We start from the raw sequence: 15,974 nt of genomic DNA, 5'->3' as shown, positions 1-15,974 counted from the left end.
TAAAGCAGGGAGTACTTTTCTGAATACCCCACTCCTACAGGCAATTCAACCATTCCCAACGTGTGCCTCCTTTCCACGAGCTCCATCCCATGCCCAATGAGATATTTGAACATTGTAGGCATCTGCCTCACATTTCAACTCCTCCAGTCCAGGACTTGGGCCAGGCTGGGCTGCACCCACCATGGTTTGGGGATCAGTGTTCTCACCTGAGCAGGTAATGCAGGAGATACCTTCAGCACTCAGGTTGTATTTCAGGTCCAGGAGCACCTGGATGTTTGTGTCTGGCCGGAACAAGACTGGAGCACGGCTAGCTGGATGGAGGCGGCTGGCAAAGAATATGGACAGGAGCAAAACAAGGAGAAAGAGCCCTGCAAGGAGAAACCTGGGTAAGTGTGGGACCCTACGTGCACTTCACACATGCTCAGAGAGCAGGGATGGTATTTTCAGCTGGAAAAAGAACAGCCACTAAAGCACAGTGGCAGCTGGGCTTTCTTTTCCCCATGCCTGGAAAAAGCTCCATCGGGATTTGCCACTTCAGATCTGAGTGAGAAGAAAGGGATGGAAAAGTCCCTCAGGGACTGAATGTTCAGGGAGCACTCTTCCACTGTGTTAGAAGCTGTCTCCCATGTCCCTTTTCCCACCTCTTGTCACTAATAATCAAGGCTTGGAGACTGATTGAAATGTCAAACCCCCTAAAATCCATGCAGGTGCAAATCGCCTCCTTCCTTACCCACAATCACCCATCTCCTCTTCACTGCAGACCACAGCACCCAGTGTTCCAGCAGCTCCTGCAGATGAGTTATCAAGTGACCCCTGTTGCTCTTCTCTGAAGAGAGCTGCAGATTTTCTGGCATCACAGACACCAAGGGGACATCCCCCATTTCCAGGGAGACTAGAATAGAGAGAAATCAAAAACAGTCTCAGTTTTATGTCTCTCAGAGCTCTCTGCCCTCCTTTATCAAACCTTCTGCAAGGTGCTGTACAACTCACTCAAGCTAAAGAGGTGGAGTAAGACCCTGGCAGAGGTAGTGATTCCAGGATGTTTTAAGCAGCATCTTTGTCAAGTCACTGCCATGCAACAGCTACAATGTAAATCCACAGCTTAGTCCAAATCTGTGCTTCAGGCTGTTCCTTGCTCTACCAAACCCCACAAATGTTGTCCATAAGGTCACAGGGACACTGCATGCTTCTTGGGCCAAGCAGAATTTGTCCCTGTCCTACTAAATACGTCTTCCTGCTAATTACACACAGCTGACCTCTTCCTGACTGCAGCCTGGCTCCTCCCTGATTCTCTAATCTCCAGATCAGGGATGCCAAGGGAACTGCCCTCTTCTCTGTGTGTGACAAGTGGGCACTTGCTGTGTTGGGATGATGCCTGGCACACTGCAAACCACAAACCACGCTTGGTCAGCGACTGGAACAAGCTGCTTTGCTTCTTCACAGTTCCCTGATGCCCAGGGGCCCTGGAGGAAAACATTCTGGTGTTTGCAGGGAAGAGGGGGATTATTTCCATACATCAGCACTGCATGTGGCTCTGGCATACTAAGGAGAACTCACAGAGCCAGAGCTGCTCTGCCTGCCTGTCAAAGGCATCTCAGAGCCTACTCTGCAGCAAGGGCTCTGCACATGCCATGGAACTGGTTTAGTTATCTCCAGCTCCAGTTTGCTTCCAGGCCTGAAAGGTACTCACTGCTGTTGGGGGTTTTAAAAGGAAGAGAATCCAGCAAGTTTTAAAAGCCAAGTACAAAAGAGCATGACCTTTTTCTTGCCATCAGGGCTGGAAGGATTATCTCCTGCCAACAACAGACAGGGAATTTCTGGGCTTTTTTTCTAGATTGCTTATGTGATATCAGGCAAGTCCCTGCCCTCTTCATACCATAATGAAGGAGCTGCTCTAGGGGGCTGATGCTGGAGAGCAACAATGCTCTTTCTCCTGCTTCCCAAATGCAGAGCTCCAAATGGCAGGGAAGAAGGGAAAACCTTTCTCCATGGTGAGCTGTCCTGGTGTTATGGATTAGATGTTTCATGGCTACATCCATGTCACAATCAGTGATTCCAGACAGAAAGCAGACCACAGCGGACACAGAGAATTAGCAAAGTAGTTAAGAAAGCATGCACTGACACTCACTGAAGACCTCAAAGCAAACTTATGAAGAATACTGAGTTGTGACTCCTACAACCTCCCATGATGGCTCCAGTTTACACTTTGGGGTACTGAGGCAAGGACCAATGTCAGGGGTAGGGAGAACTGCAGGATGCAGAGGGCAGTGTGATCCCCTAAAGGCAGCACACAGCACACACATACCAGGCTCCTCCTCCACGCTGAGCAGTGGGATGTCATCATCAAGGTAGGGAAGGGTCTCTCTGCCTGCTCTGGAGGTGGTGTCTGAGGTAATGAAGAGATCTTCAGCCAGGTGCAAGGCACTCTTTTTGGTGCACTTCTGACTGCAGCTGCATTGAAGCAGGAAAGGAGACAAAGGCAAGAGTTTTAAGCCACATACCCTGTGAAGAGTTACCAGTGGGCTCCTTCAGTGGCAAGGAGCGCAGCAACAGCCTGCTCCAATTAATTGGAAAGAACAGGCACTGCCAGGAGCAAATTCCATTGCTGAGTGCTGAGAGGGCAAGGGCTGGGCTGGATACACAGAGCAGGGCTGAGCCATGGACACTGGGTGCTGATGGGACTTTCAGCACTTCATCTCTCTGCTAGTGAATTAAATCAGGCCAGGTCACCTGCAGTGCTAAAGAGCAGGGGAAGAGGAAATGTGCTGACTTTCAAACACAAATCTCCACGTCCTGCTTGTGCTCACAGGCAGGAGCAATGGTGATCTGCCTGCCTTGCAGGGCTTGTGTCCACTGCTTGAAGGTTTAGCTGTGCATTAAGGCTCTGAGGAAACAAATGGTCCAGTACTCCATGGGATTCAACCAAGAGGACTGAGAGAATGAGATAGGGACTTGACCCTTCCATTTTGCTCCATCCTTCTGTCAGAGCCAAAGCCAAGCTGCTTGAGGGGAATGAGGACAAACTGACATGATAGGGAAGGAATTTGCAAACCTCCTCGACTGCAAATTCCACAGCTTCCCACCCACAGGCTCCAGGGCTCACCTGGCTTGGCAGGAGCTCTCTAATGGGGACACATAAAGGGTCCATATTCCAAGAGCAGCTGGCATGGTGAAGAGCACAGCTACCCAGCAGCAGGACACAATCAGTGACATGAAGAGTCCGAAGTCGTGCACAGCTGGGATCTGCACGAGGAGAGAGAACACAGGGGCTGGGATCAACTGGGGCAGGATTGCTGGGGAGGCAGCAGGCAAGGAAGAGATGTCTGGAGGAACCTCAGAATAGCACATGCTGACCTCAGTCATGATAACCAGCAAACCTGGTAGGTAAAGCCCTGAGACAGAGCCTGTTTGATCAGAAGTATTTCCTTGGATAATCCACTGCCTTACAGCAGGTAAGAGACAACCCTACAGGTCTGGCAGGTTCCTGATCCATCGGGCCTTTTGGCAGAAATGGAAACCCCAAATGCCAAAGGTACAGGGTACCTGAGAGAAGATGTTGGCAGCATATGCTGCAGCTGTGGTCAGGGAGGTGAAGAAGGTGGCCTTTCCTGCTGTCTGGATAGTGTGGATCATGCGCAGGCGCAGGTCCTTGAGGTGGGTGGCTTGGCGGTAGGTGTTGATGAAAACAAAGACATCATCAACCCCTGGAAAAAGACAGCAGAAATATTGATACTCTGCTCACAGAGGTGATACCTGCTGAAAATCTGATTTCCCCTTTGGCATTTGACCTGCAAATATTAAGCTTACAGGTAATGGAAAAGGGCCTGAAAATTCAATCTGCATTTGCCACCATCACCTTCTTCTCTCCTGCAGACAGAAGGCAGGGCAAGGCAGCACAGGTAAAGCACAGGCTCTGAGTAAAGATGAGCTTACCAATCCCCACGATGACAAAGGCAGCCACACCATTGAGTATACCCAGATACTGGATCCCAAACACGACGTGGTACAGGAACAGAGCCACCAGGCAGCTTAGCCCAATGCTGGCAATGCCAAAGAATGACAGAAACACTACAGCAGAAAAGAAACATGGAGAAAATAATATCTCTGACCAAGCCCAGGAGAACAACACCTCCCACCTGCCCCGCTGGGATACTGGTTCCCATGAGTGTGTTGGTGACAGAGAACAGTTCAAGGCTGCAGGATACTGCTTGCAGACTCTTTCCCATGAGGCTCATGCAAAAAATTACATCAGATTTATGCCAGTGTTAGTAAGATGTGCATTCACATCTTCCTGATTTCCTGTGAGTCTTTCCCTCACCCTGCCCATAAATCTCTGCTCTGGAGAATGAGACTGGCTTGCCCTTCTGCATGCTGCTGTGCCACACAGCCACACTGGTGCCAGGGCATCAGAGCCTCTCCCTGGGCTTGCACAGACACAGACAGACACTGCACATCTGGATTTGTGTTAGAACAGGGTAGCTGTGACTCCAGCCTACCTGAGCAGGAGGTGAGGATGTAGACCAAGACAGCTATGCAGCTACTGCTGATGAAGGCCAGCAACATGTCATTGTTGAAAGTCCTCCTCACTTCATAGTCAAACAAATCTGTCCCTCCATACAGCACCTGCACTTTGCTAGGGTAGGAAGATATGAAAGAAGAGGAATATTTGAGCACAAAAGGAGCAGAGCCCAGTGGTTTAAAGCACAGTATCTCCTCCAGAGCCAAAGGAGGTCACTGCTCTAATGACCTGGCATTAGTTCTCTGAGAAAACAGAGCAGTGAGAGCAGGTTGAACAAAGTTGCTGCTGGAGGTGAAATTCACACAGGGAAGGAGAAAAATAAAGAGCAGGTCTAATATTTTTTAAATTCCTCCACTGCATGATGGGTCTTGGGCACTAATAAACAGCTCCTGGAGCTTTCAAAGCCAATTCCATCTGGAATCCTAATCATTGCTTATTATATTAGCACAGCGGATGCAGGCAGAGTGAGAGCTTAATCAGAAACCATATGATTTACCAGCTTCTGCCTCTGGAAGCAGGCTCAGAGCAGAAGTAATCCAACATAATTTAACCAGGACTACAACAATGCTGCACCATAGGAGGCTATCAGGGCTTTGGAGCTGAGCCTTGGCCTCAATTCCCTTTTGGCTTGTCAGAAGCACAACCTGCTTTCCCAGCCCATTGCTGAGAATGCTCTGTGGCTGCCTGCATTCCAACCTGCTTCTGAAGATCAGCATCCCTTCGTTCTGGGAAGTACTGAGACTCAGAGCAGTAGAAAGTCTGAAGTCTAAGAAGGTACAGAGACTTCTGTCAGCTGCCTGAGTACTGGGATGCTCTTTTAGCTCTTTTTAGCTCTGTTTTATCATCTCTCTCACACAAGCACTGAGCAAAGTTCTATCCAACCAAGTCATACAGACCTGGTGGTGAGAAAAGCCTGCACTTCCTGAAACTTATCCTGCCCTGAGACTCCCCACCCCACCTCTCTGTACAAAAAGCAAAAGCAGAATTGGATCCACACGTTGAGCAGCCTTGAGTAAAGACCATTTCATCCCCTGCATCAAACCAGTGGTGGCCAAATTCAGAGCAGGAAGGCAGTTCTGTTTGAGTGGTGGAACTGGATTTGTAAGATGGAAGCAAAAAGATCCAATGCCACACAAGGACTCAGTGGAAAGGCAGGCAGTAGATTCAAACTTTGTCTCCTTTTCATTGTCTCTGCTGGTGTCTCTGGCATGTTGCTGCAGTAGGAAGTGGCAGCACAGGGGAGCAGATGAGTAGTTTTCTGCCATATGCTCCTCACCATCATTCACAGCTCCAGCTTCAGTGGAGATGCTTTTTCTCCTTCATCTGGAACATTTTGCCATGGCCACTGTTGAAGTCTGTCCAGCAGTCCAAGCTAGCATGTCAAGCCTTCCGTGCCCGGTGCCTTCCCAGTGAAGCCAAATGGAACACGGCTATCAGAATGGAACAGGCCCTCCTGCTCTGCTGCGAACCTTAAGGCAGAGCTTTTGCCCTGAAAGGTCTATCCCATCCTCTGCCCTTCCCTCACCTGCACACACCCTCACCTCGTGGACTGCTTGGCCAGCATGGCCACATAGGTGATGACAAAGTTCTGGAACTTGCGGCGCTGCTCCTCCCAGCGATCCTCCACCGAGTAGTAGTTGGGCAGCGGTGCCCCGAAGAGGATCTCGCTCCGCAGCAGGGAGCTCTTCATGTTCTCAGCAGACAGCCCTTCATCCACGTACCAGTAGAACTCAGGGTGGGTCATGGCCAGCTCCAGGGACCCTGCAGGAGAAAGCAGAGCCACTTTTGTTAGGTCCTGCTTAATTGTCTTGGCAAGGCACAGGGTCTAGTGTGCAACAGGGAGAGTGGGAGTCACCCTGTCCTTCATCAGAGCGATGCTGGCAGCTGCTGCTGCCTTCCAGAGACCAAGGAGGGCCAGGGAAACCTGGATTGTAAAGTCTCACATCCTACTCCTGTTCTGTGACTGCTTGTGTTGCTGCCCACACACACTTCCCCATCAGGGACACATCTTCCACCTGACTGACCTGACCCACAGCACCCCCAGCCAACAACACCCCCACCAATACTCCCACTGCTGCTTTCTTCTCTTATACGGAGACAAGATTTTCTCCATTACACCTGGAAGCCCAAGAAGTAAACAATGCCTATGGAAGAGAAGTCCTGGCTCTGCTGTGACCTGCTACCTCTGCCATCTGTGAGGGATGCAGAGATGGAGGCACTCAGCTAGTTCTTACTAAGAGACACTGCCTATCTATTCCCAAAATCCAGCTCCCTACAGTTCATACCAGAAAGATCAGAAACTATGCTCTTTCCTGTTTTGGTAACAAATTGTTACTGGAGCAGATGGACTTCATTCTTTGCTTGCTCCCTGCATGGCTCCTGGACAGGCACCCTCTGCAGCCTGGCTTGGGAGACAGATGGAGGGAACATCCCACAGCCACATCACACCCACAGACTCTTCATGAGTCACCTCTCTGTCACCACTCAGAGCCTCTGTTCTAGGAGAGGAGCACAGAACAGGGCCCAGAGCTGGGAGGAGGCGGCAGGGCCTCTCTCCTCCTCTCCTTATAGAAACCTTTCCAGTTGGTGACTCACAAGCTGCTGGAGCAGCCCACAGACCTCTTTAATCTGCTCTGTACCGCAGGGAAGCTCATCCCTATTGTCTTTCCAAGCCCTGGCATTGCTCCAGTTAACCACAACCATCTACAGGGGACAAGGGTCAGCAGGAGACATCTGTACCATGCAGGACACTCCCTCACTTGTCCCTCTCGCTCGCCTGTGGGGGTCTGTGTGACCTGTGACTGGCACTGCAGGGTTGAAAAGGAGCCCTGGTGCAGAAAAGACAATTCCTGAAGGCACAGCCCAGCATCTTCCTCTCCATACAAGGCAGTCACTCCTCTTAGCTGCTGCCTGAACCTGAGAGAGGCATTCCTTGAGCATTCCAGCCCTTGCCCATGGCCCTCAGCTCACCTTGGATGTCAGCGAGGTCTTGCCCCATGCCATCATAGTAAATCTTCCCTCCTCTCTCAGTGGGGAAGAAGTAGGTCATGAGGGAGCTGGGAGGGGAACAGTAGGAGTAAGAACCCAGGGGCAGATCCTTCAAGACCTCGTGGGGCTTCCAGCAGAATTCCCTGAAGCGAGGGTGGTCCATGATCTTGCGCTCAACCTCATGGATGGTGACCAGGCGCTCGGTGGTGAAGATGTTGTTCTCCGAGTCCCCCCGAGCCAGAAAAATGAGCTCGATGCGCCAGTGAGCGTGTGTCTGCGTGTTGGCACTGAGGTAAGTGCTGGAGTAGTCCCAGCGTGGGGCTCCCCTCCCGACCCTGGAAGTCTGGTTTCCTGTGCCCAGCCGAGGCTGGGGCTGCACGGAGCTCGTCCTGACCCGCGGCGGGCTGCGCTTGACCCGCGCGCTCACCCCAAGGTGGGAAGCGTTGAGGTGAAGCTGCTGGAGCTGCTCGAAGATGAGCCTCTGCAGGGTTTCCGAGGTAAAGTCAGCCAGGTCCCGGCGGTTCCTCCCCCACGACCCAAACTGGGATTTGAGGGCCAAGGCGAGGGCGTCGAAGCGCTGCGAGGACTCGTGGTTGCGGATCTCGAAAGCGTTGTAGGAGATGTCAATGTCCAGGGCAGGGTAGTGGAGGAACATGACAACAGCAAGCACGGCAGGGATGGCACAGCCCAGGAAAAGTATGAAACCAGCACAGTATGGGTTGGTAAACACCCAACCAACAATATTCCAGAAGCCAGACACAGGCAGCGTGACACACAGGGGCCTGACTCTGCACGGGCTTTTCCCACACAACAAAGCACCCTCTCGCCTCTTCCGGGAGCTGAAGGCTTCCTCTTCATCTTCCTCCTCTAGCCAGGCGTCCTGTAACAATGGGTCATCCTCTGTGTCCATGTCAGGCACCTGCACACAGACAGAGCAGGGCAGTCAGCAGGACCCAGCAGCGGTGGCACAGGCACAGCTGTCAATGCACAGGCTCGCAGCAGCACAGCCAGGCACGCTCCAGCTCCCTCAGGAGGAAAGAATCACTCCTTCCAAACCCCACAGGTCTGCTACAGCCACTGAAACAACAGCCTTGCCATGAGGTATCCCACACTCTGCCTGGCAGAGGAACCAGAGAGGGAGAAGTGACAGTCCCAGAGCCCAGTGCTGTGGCAGGGGAAGGCTCTGCATGGCTCCAGCAGCACCAGGCATGGGGACTGCAGGGATTCACAGATTCACAGCTCCTGCAGCAGCAGGGACATTTAATTAGCTAACCTGGAACATTTAATCAGCCAACCTGGAACATTTAATCAGCCAACCTGGAACATTTAATCAGCTAACCTGGTTCTCACACCCAGGACCAGTTTCATGCTACCAGAATGATACAAAATGCTAAGGGAGCATTATCTCCTCCTTAGAACTGGCAATGATTTCCCCCAGCTGTTTACAGCAGTATTCATCTTTCCCATGAAGTGTGCTTGTGCTTGAGCATACACCCACACCTGCACACATCAACCCCTCCCAGAACTCACTGTGACCCTGCTCTGGTTCCTGATGGGATATGCACTGACAACATAGGAAGGGAAAGGGCTGAACAACCTGCTTTCCCTCCATTCCTGCAGGATATTGCTAGTGGAGTGTGTTCTTCCCATTCCTACAGAACAACCGGGAAGAAAATGCAGTTACTGCTTTCATGGAATGAAGGAGGAAACCCTCCCTGATCAGCCCAGACTTGGCCAGGAAAGAAAGGGATAATCCCTGGGAGGTGCTCTCCTTAGCAAGGGTTTCCCAGGTTCCCAGACTTACCCTGAGTGTCTCACAGGGATCCACTGGTGGTGGTCCCTCAGAGCAAAGCCCTGACCCTGGAAGTGTCCCTCCCTTTTCTGGCTCCAGGCAGCAAAGCCCTTGGCACTGAATGAATGAACAAACAGGCTCAGTTTGTTACCTGACCCTGGGAGTTGAAAGCAATTTACACACAGGCCTGAAAAAATTTACGAGCTTTGCTGCTAACCAGTGTTTCTATTTTAACTGGCCTCATGTCAGCAGAAAGATAAATTGCCCATACCTGTTAACTCCACATCCTCAGAAGGCCTAGGAGCTGCATGAACTTGAACTGAGAGGAGAAAGCAATGTGACAAAAATGTTCTCTGGCAGAGGAGCATTGGTGCAAAGCAGCAAGGATCACAGCAACCTCTCTGGCTCTGGCCAGTCTGAGCAATGCCAGTGGCTTTGCTCACAGAGAGCTCACAGGGTCCACAGCAGCTCCCATGGGATTCAGCCTGGTGTGGACAGCATCTGTGCACATCTGGGCAGAGGTTCCCTTCATCACAGAGCCTGTGGAGAACAGGGAACCTCTGAGCTCCTGCTCCCTGCTCCAGCCCACACCAAGGAAAGCAGGAATGTTCATCAGTGCCTTTAATCTGCACCTGATCTTGTCCCAAAATACCCCATCCTGCCTGTCAGAGTGAGAGCAGGGGCTCTCCCAGCCCCTCACCCTGGCTAGGCTCGTACTGTGGCTCTCCCACCTCAAGCTAGACTGTGGAGACTGTGCAGGAGGGCACCTGTGAGCCTCCTGCAGCTCAGGACAAAAACCACTGCTGGCAGATGGCCACAGCCCCTCTCCTGCCAGACCTTCAACCCTCAGCAGGCTGAGAAATAGGGAAGAGAGGTCAGCTCATAAAACTCTTCTGTGTTGTTGCTCCCTTCACATGAAGGGCTGAGACAGCAAGAGGAAAACACAGGGTGGGTGGTGTCTTGTCAATCCTCTGGAAAGGTTAGGAGTAATCTAGCTGGTTTTAGACTCCACTGAGATTAATATTTAGGATGCATAATCCTAAACAACCAAGGAGTGCCTGAAAGATTCCCTGAATACACATGGATCACTGTGTGAGCCCTTTGCACTGGGACAAAGCCAAGAGTGTCAAAATGCTGCTGCCCAGGACAGGCAGGAGCTGCTCAGCTTCATGGGAACACACACCCAAGCACTCTTGTGCTGCTGCTTGCAAAGCCTGATTTGCGTCATGACAGGGAGGAAGCTTTCCCAAGTCTCTGAATCTGCAAATTAATCCTCTCCTGGAGGATTCTTACCACAGAATTCTTACCTTCTCTCTCACACTCTACACTCCCAAACACAGCCATAATCCCATCCAAGATGACAAGATACGTGTCCAAAGGCTGCTGGCATGGCAGCCCCCAAACACAGCACCTTGTCAGCCCCAGCTCACAGCTCACCCCACACTGCTCACCTGTGCCAGGCATCCCCAGCACACCTGGTGTGTGACCCCCATCCTTCACTCAGCTGACAGGGACTGGCACCCTTCAGCCTCTAAGGGACAGCTCCAGGTCACATTGGTGTGGACTGATGCTGCAGGAACCCAGGTGTAAACCTCAGCCATCCCCCTTGGGCAGGTTGGTGTGTACCTGCAGGTACCTCCCCTGCACCCCCAACTTCTCTCCCCATGGCCTGGGCTCTCCTTCAACAGAATGGAGTTACTGTGAGATCTGAACTAGCACACTCTCTGTAATTCTCTCTTTAGAAAGAGAGGTTAAGAGCCATAATACTTTCCCATTTTACTGAAGAGAAGGAGGGAAAAGATTCTTATCCTGAGACAGAAGAGCCCGTATGTGACAAGAAAGGGAAATGAGAGAGAGCAACACAATAGTAAGGCAGCAGAAAAGGGATCACACCATCTTCTTTCTTAACCAAGTGCTAAATCCTCAGCTTAAGGATGGGATCAGATCTCAGGCATCTCCCTCTGACTTTTCCATCAATTGTCATGGTGAAGCAAACCCCAATTTGTAACACATGGGAACTTGTAATGTCTGGTGACCAACATGTGTTACACTCCAGCTGCAGACTGGCACAAATTCTGGCACTGGTGTGAACTCCAGCACAGAAATTTCTGGAGAAGCCCCTATATACACTCACATGAGCCAGGGAAGGATCAAGACTTGATCTGGAACAGCGGCAAGGGCAGGGTGGGTGGCACCTGGGCTGTCCCCAGCCTCCCTCTGCTCACAGGGTACACACATGCCTGCATCCACTGAACCATCCATCATCCATCTGAACCCCCTGCAGGAGAGCTGGTCCAGCTCCAAAGCCAGACATGGCACACTCAGCATTGCCCTTGGGGCTCATCTGGCTTTGCCACCTTCCTCAGATCCTGCCTGGGTCAGGATGAAAGCCTGTCCAACCTAAAACATGGCAAATGGAAATGGCAGGGGAGATAAACCCTCAAATCATCCAGAAGGGAACTGAAATGCATTTTTTCTGCTTGAATTTTACTTAGGGACTGGCCTGTTTTCCCTCCATCACTTTTCATACTATCCAGAGACTCCCAGCACTGAATCAGGGCCCAATTACTTTTTCAGCTCCAGGATATACACAGAGAACTTAATCCTGCAGCCTTCATTAAAGCTCTGCCTCACTCCTGTGCAAGCTTAGCCTGTGCCTGGTTGAAAGAGGCAGAGGATTAAAGCACTCCTTGGAGTCCTGGGTCTGTTTCTTTAGAGAGCAGGCACTGATTCAGCTGGTTTGGGTAGGCATTAAGATTTCTTGGGTTTCCCTCTTCTATTTCCAAAGCAAACAGGCTTCCTGCAGGCAGGATCCAGCTCAAACCCCAACAGCCCCACAGGGATTGTCACTCTCTTGCACCTCAACCATGCAGCTCCCACAAGACAGTTCTTTTTCAGTGACATCTAGGATAGAAGAAAGTCATTGGCAAGTTGGAGAGAAGCAGCGACAGATGAGGAAGCTAATTACACCCGACCTGACTAATTAATGCTGACTTTCACATTAAAAAATCCTCACTAGTGTTCCATTTCAATTACCCAGTTGTTCCTTCCTACAGGAAAAAGGAAGCCTTGTGCAACAGCAAGCTAGAAAGAAAAAATGAAAGCAAGCTCAGGACTAGAAGGGAGGGAAAGACAATTTCTGTACTATAGGAGATTCTCATTGACAAAATAATCAAACTTCACACTGGTTTCTCCCACAGGCAGAGCTTTTAGAGCAGAGCCAGCAGTTTTGTGTTCCTATTTATATTCCTGAAATCTCCTGGAGTTTCTACCAAAGGCAGCTTTAGCCCCCTTTGATAGCTACACGAAGTTCCTTATAAGAGGGAGAGAAATAGCTTTTGTGCTTCCAAATCATCCTAAGAACACCCAGGTCCTGCTGAAAGCCACAGAGCTGCACACAGCTCTGGCCATGTAGAACAACTGGAGGGCATCATTAATGTACCACACTAAAGCAGAGCTCCACAGGGACACCAGGACACAGCACCACAGCCTTGCTCTACACTTGAATCACTGAGATTAATCCAGAAGTCTAATTTAAAAACACAGCCAAGAAGGGTTTTCTCAGGTCCCTGTTCTCCCTTATCAACACAGCTATCATGGAGTCCCTCTCCCAGTGTAAATTTCCTTTCATAAATTGTTAAACAAAACAATAGGGAGAACTGGACATGGTTTTCCTCTAATTGGAGTATTGCACTCCTGGCAAAGTAAAGCAGGCCATGGACACAGGACCCTGAATCTCCTATAATACTTCTCAAAACATTGACTTAATTCAGCCACAGATCAGAACCTGTGCCTGGGGATACAGCACAGACAGAACCTGTTTCAGTGGGATATGAGCCCAGAGATGCACATTCTGCTCAAAAGCACTGGTTTGATCTGCTGGCTGAGCTGGCTCCACCATTATTAGTTAAGCAGGTTCACCTTCCAGTTGCAAGCACAACACAACAACAAGGCTTTAATCTATTTTCTTTCTGTGTGCTTTGCATTTCCCTTTCCACTTGCTTTAAATTCTTTACTAAGATGTAGAAAAACACTGCTTGACCCCAGGCACTTTGTAGATCAGAATGATATCAGAATGCTCCAGCAGCACAGAGCTGTTGGAATTACAGTGTAATTATATAAATATGTGTTTGCTGGAGGAAAAAAAAGTTCAACAAAAGTATTTTAAACACATATATATATTAAAACTCTACAGTCTATAATTCCACTTGCCCACAGAAAGCAAGACAATAGGCAGGGCTGAATATAGGAAAGAGGATTATCAGATCTCAAGCTTTGTGAAATCAAGCACAGGCACATGCAGCCTCACCTCTTACTGAGGTGTTCCCTTCCACTGCTGACTGTTGCACCCCTCTTCCACCTTACAGGAACTTTCACACCCTGGCTAAGATAAGACCAGCTGGAAACAGAAGGATCCTTGATCTTACCAGATTACATTCAATGATCTTTTCCAGCCTAAATGATTCCACAGTCTCTGACCAGCTTTCAGACTGGACAAAGGCTGCTTAGGGCACTCTCAACCTTCTGTGTCTCTGCATGCACCTGCCTGTTGTTCCAGGCTTTGACAAACACTGATTAGATCTACTCATAATTGCATGCCAAAAACAGTGAGGAAAGGTTAGCTGCAAAGTCGAGCACTCACCAGTCAGGAAATGCCAAATTCAGGGCCAACACAGCATCCTTAATTTGTCCCTCTTTCCTAAATGCTCTGCAGTGTAGTTTTGCTCCCAAGCTCAGTGTCCAAGGCAAGGACTCTGCCTTCCACCAGTGCATGCGATGGATGATGCTCCCCAAATCCAGTTATTCACCCTGTTCTCTCCTCATCATTCAGCGTGTGGTCTCATGCCTCATTTCCTGCACGCCGCTCATGCCTGCCTCACAGGCAGAATTATTAATTTCCTCGTGAGCTTTTTAACACTGCCTGTCACGACAGAGTCTGAGGGCTGAACAAACGGGGCTGAACTGAATCTTCTCCCAGCATCTCGGGGAAGGAGGGGGTGGTGGAGTCTGCATCTGACAGATGCTGGAGCTCAGGAGATGAAGGAAGACGTAGACATTTATTTTGGGTGCCTAGTTTGACACACAAGATAGCGAAAGAGGGCAAAAATGGGGGCTGTGTGCAACAAACCACAAACTCTGCCGTGTTCTGCAAGTATAATTTGAGCTGTATCATCAAACACAACCATCACTGTGCAACATAACCTTTATGCTGGTGAGGGATATCCAACCTCCACACTGAGAGCCAAATTCACACCATTTACATTACCAAAAAGAACCCAATAAATTGCCCCAAAATACATGCTTTAAATTACTGGAACTGGCACTTTTCAAAGGCAAAGGTCACCAGGATTTACTGACATCAAACCATGCACATTTAGTGCCCTGACATCCTGGAATTGCTGCAGAAGTGATTGAGCACTTCGCTAACATGCTTGTCACTGCCAAAGAAAGTTAATTTCCTGATAAAATAATTTACTTCTGGTTATTGTAACTAATGATTGTAGGTGTCAGAAGCAGTGTCTTGGTTATAATCTCACAAAACGTGCCTGGCAGCCCTGTGCCATGTTTACAACTCACGTTACTTGTTTGTGCTGGTGATAAGCTCTGCTGTCACTCAGGCATGTGGCACTTCCAGCTTTCTGCAAACAGGTACCAAGCAGCTACAGGCTCTGATATGCTTCAGACATGACTTACCTCACCACTACAAAAATGACTTCGATTTTGACTGAACCCCAGCCAGTTGTTGCTGCTAAGTAAAGGGATTGCTTCTGGCTCAGCTGGGTGCCTTGACACATTTCAAAATCCGGATCCCACCTGCCAGGGCCCAAAGGAAGAAGATTCCCAAAGGTATGTGGATTCCCACACTCCACTGCCTACCCCTAAGCAGCTGTGCTCAGAGCAAAGCTTTTACAGATCATTAAATGGAGATGGCTGCCACAAACCAGGGCCCTGCTATCCCACCGCTCCAGGAAGGAATGTCAGATCACAGGAGGGAATCATCAATTCCCAAGCCAGTGGAATAATCCCCAAAGCTTGTGTGCTGCTGTTTTACAGATACACCCCAGCTTTACACATCACTGTCACCCTGAAAAGGAAAGCCAGATCCTGCTGGCAGAGCCTACCAGTCATTTATTATTCTAACCCGTGCTCAGCCTCCCCAGTTTAAGTTCACCACCGTGTTATAGATTACATTTTATATTGTTGGATTTTTGCAAATATTAAAATGAATGTTATGTGTATAAGAATGAGACATTTTGTTGTATTTATATAGTTTTCTTTATTTCTGTTATTGATGAAACTTAGTAGTATAATACATATATGTTAGGCTATGGCATAGTATTAAAATAAAAACTGCTTTTGTTTGTATAACCCAAAGACTGAGGAAAAAAAAAAATAGCTGGAGAACTCCTGAATTTGTAAACTCTCTTATCCAGATGAAGACAGCAGTGACCAGAACTCTGGGGGAGGAATTTATTGCATTTCTGGTATCAGGGAATGTAAATCTCGATGGTGCCAAGAAGATTGATCAAATGGGAAGGGGGCAAGAGAAAACTAAAGAGAAGAACACCAAAGATCCTAAGAAGAATGGATGAATATGTATGAGAATTTATGGATATGTAGTAGGGTTCTGTTTTTAAGGGACAATCCTTTGTTAGCAAGGTGTGCTCTCTTGGC

The 15,974-nt window shown here is 49.4% G+C and overlaps 1 protein-coding gene across 7 annotated transcripts in view; it reads right to left on the bottom strand.

The window, feature by feature from the left end:
- DISP3 (dispatched RND transporter family member 3) overlaps positions 1-15,974 on the bottom strand; it is a 39,841-nt gene that overhangs the window by 12,480 nt on the left and 11,387 nt on the right. For 6 of the 7 annotated variants that reach the window (XM_088066505.1, XM_005528297.2, XM_088066502.1 and 3 more), the window contains exons 2-10: positions 7,490-8,426; positions 6,061-6,280; positions 4,497-4,633; positions 3,934-4,068; positions 3,544-3,704; positions 3,104-3,243; positions 2,306-2,451; positions 731-892; positions 207-368 (exon numbers count right to left, since the gene is read on the bottom strand). In XM_088066505.1, coding sequence (XP_087922631.1) covers positions 207-368; positions 731-892; positions 2,306-2,451; positions 3,104-3,243; positions 3,544-3,704; positions 3,934-4,068; positions 4,497-4,633; positions 6,061-6,280; positions 7,490-8,417 — 2,191 coding nt within the window. In that variant the 5' untranslated portion in view covers positions 8,418-8,426. Of the gene's footprint in view, positions 1-206; positions 369-730; positions 893-2,305; positions 2,452-3,103; positions 3,244-3,543; positions 3,705-3,933; positions 4,069-4,496; positions 4,634-6,060; positions 6,281-7,489; positions 8,427-13,941; positions 14,017-15,974 lie in introns of those variants that run through there. The other variant, XM_088066500.1, reaches the window with a different exon arrangement.

Source organism: Pseudopodoces humilis, chromosome 24 (assembly GCF_049639895.1).
Source record: "Pseudopodoces humilis isolate 2021_Gansu_Grassland_sample_001 chromosome 24, ASM4963989v1, whole genome shotgun sequence".
In the NCBI taxonomy this organism is placed as follows: domain Eukaryota; kingdom Metazoa; phylum Chordata; class Aves; order Passeriformes; family Paridae; genus Pseudopodoces; species Pseudopodoces humilis.
This window is presented reverse-complemented; position numbering and strand designations above follow the sequence as displayed.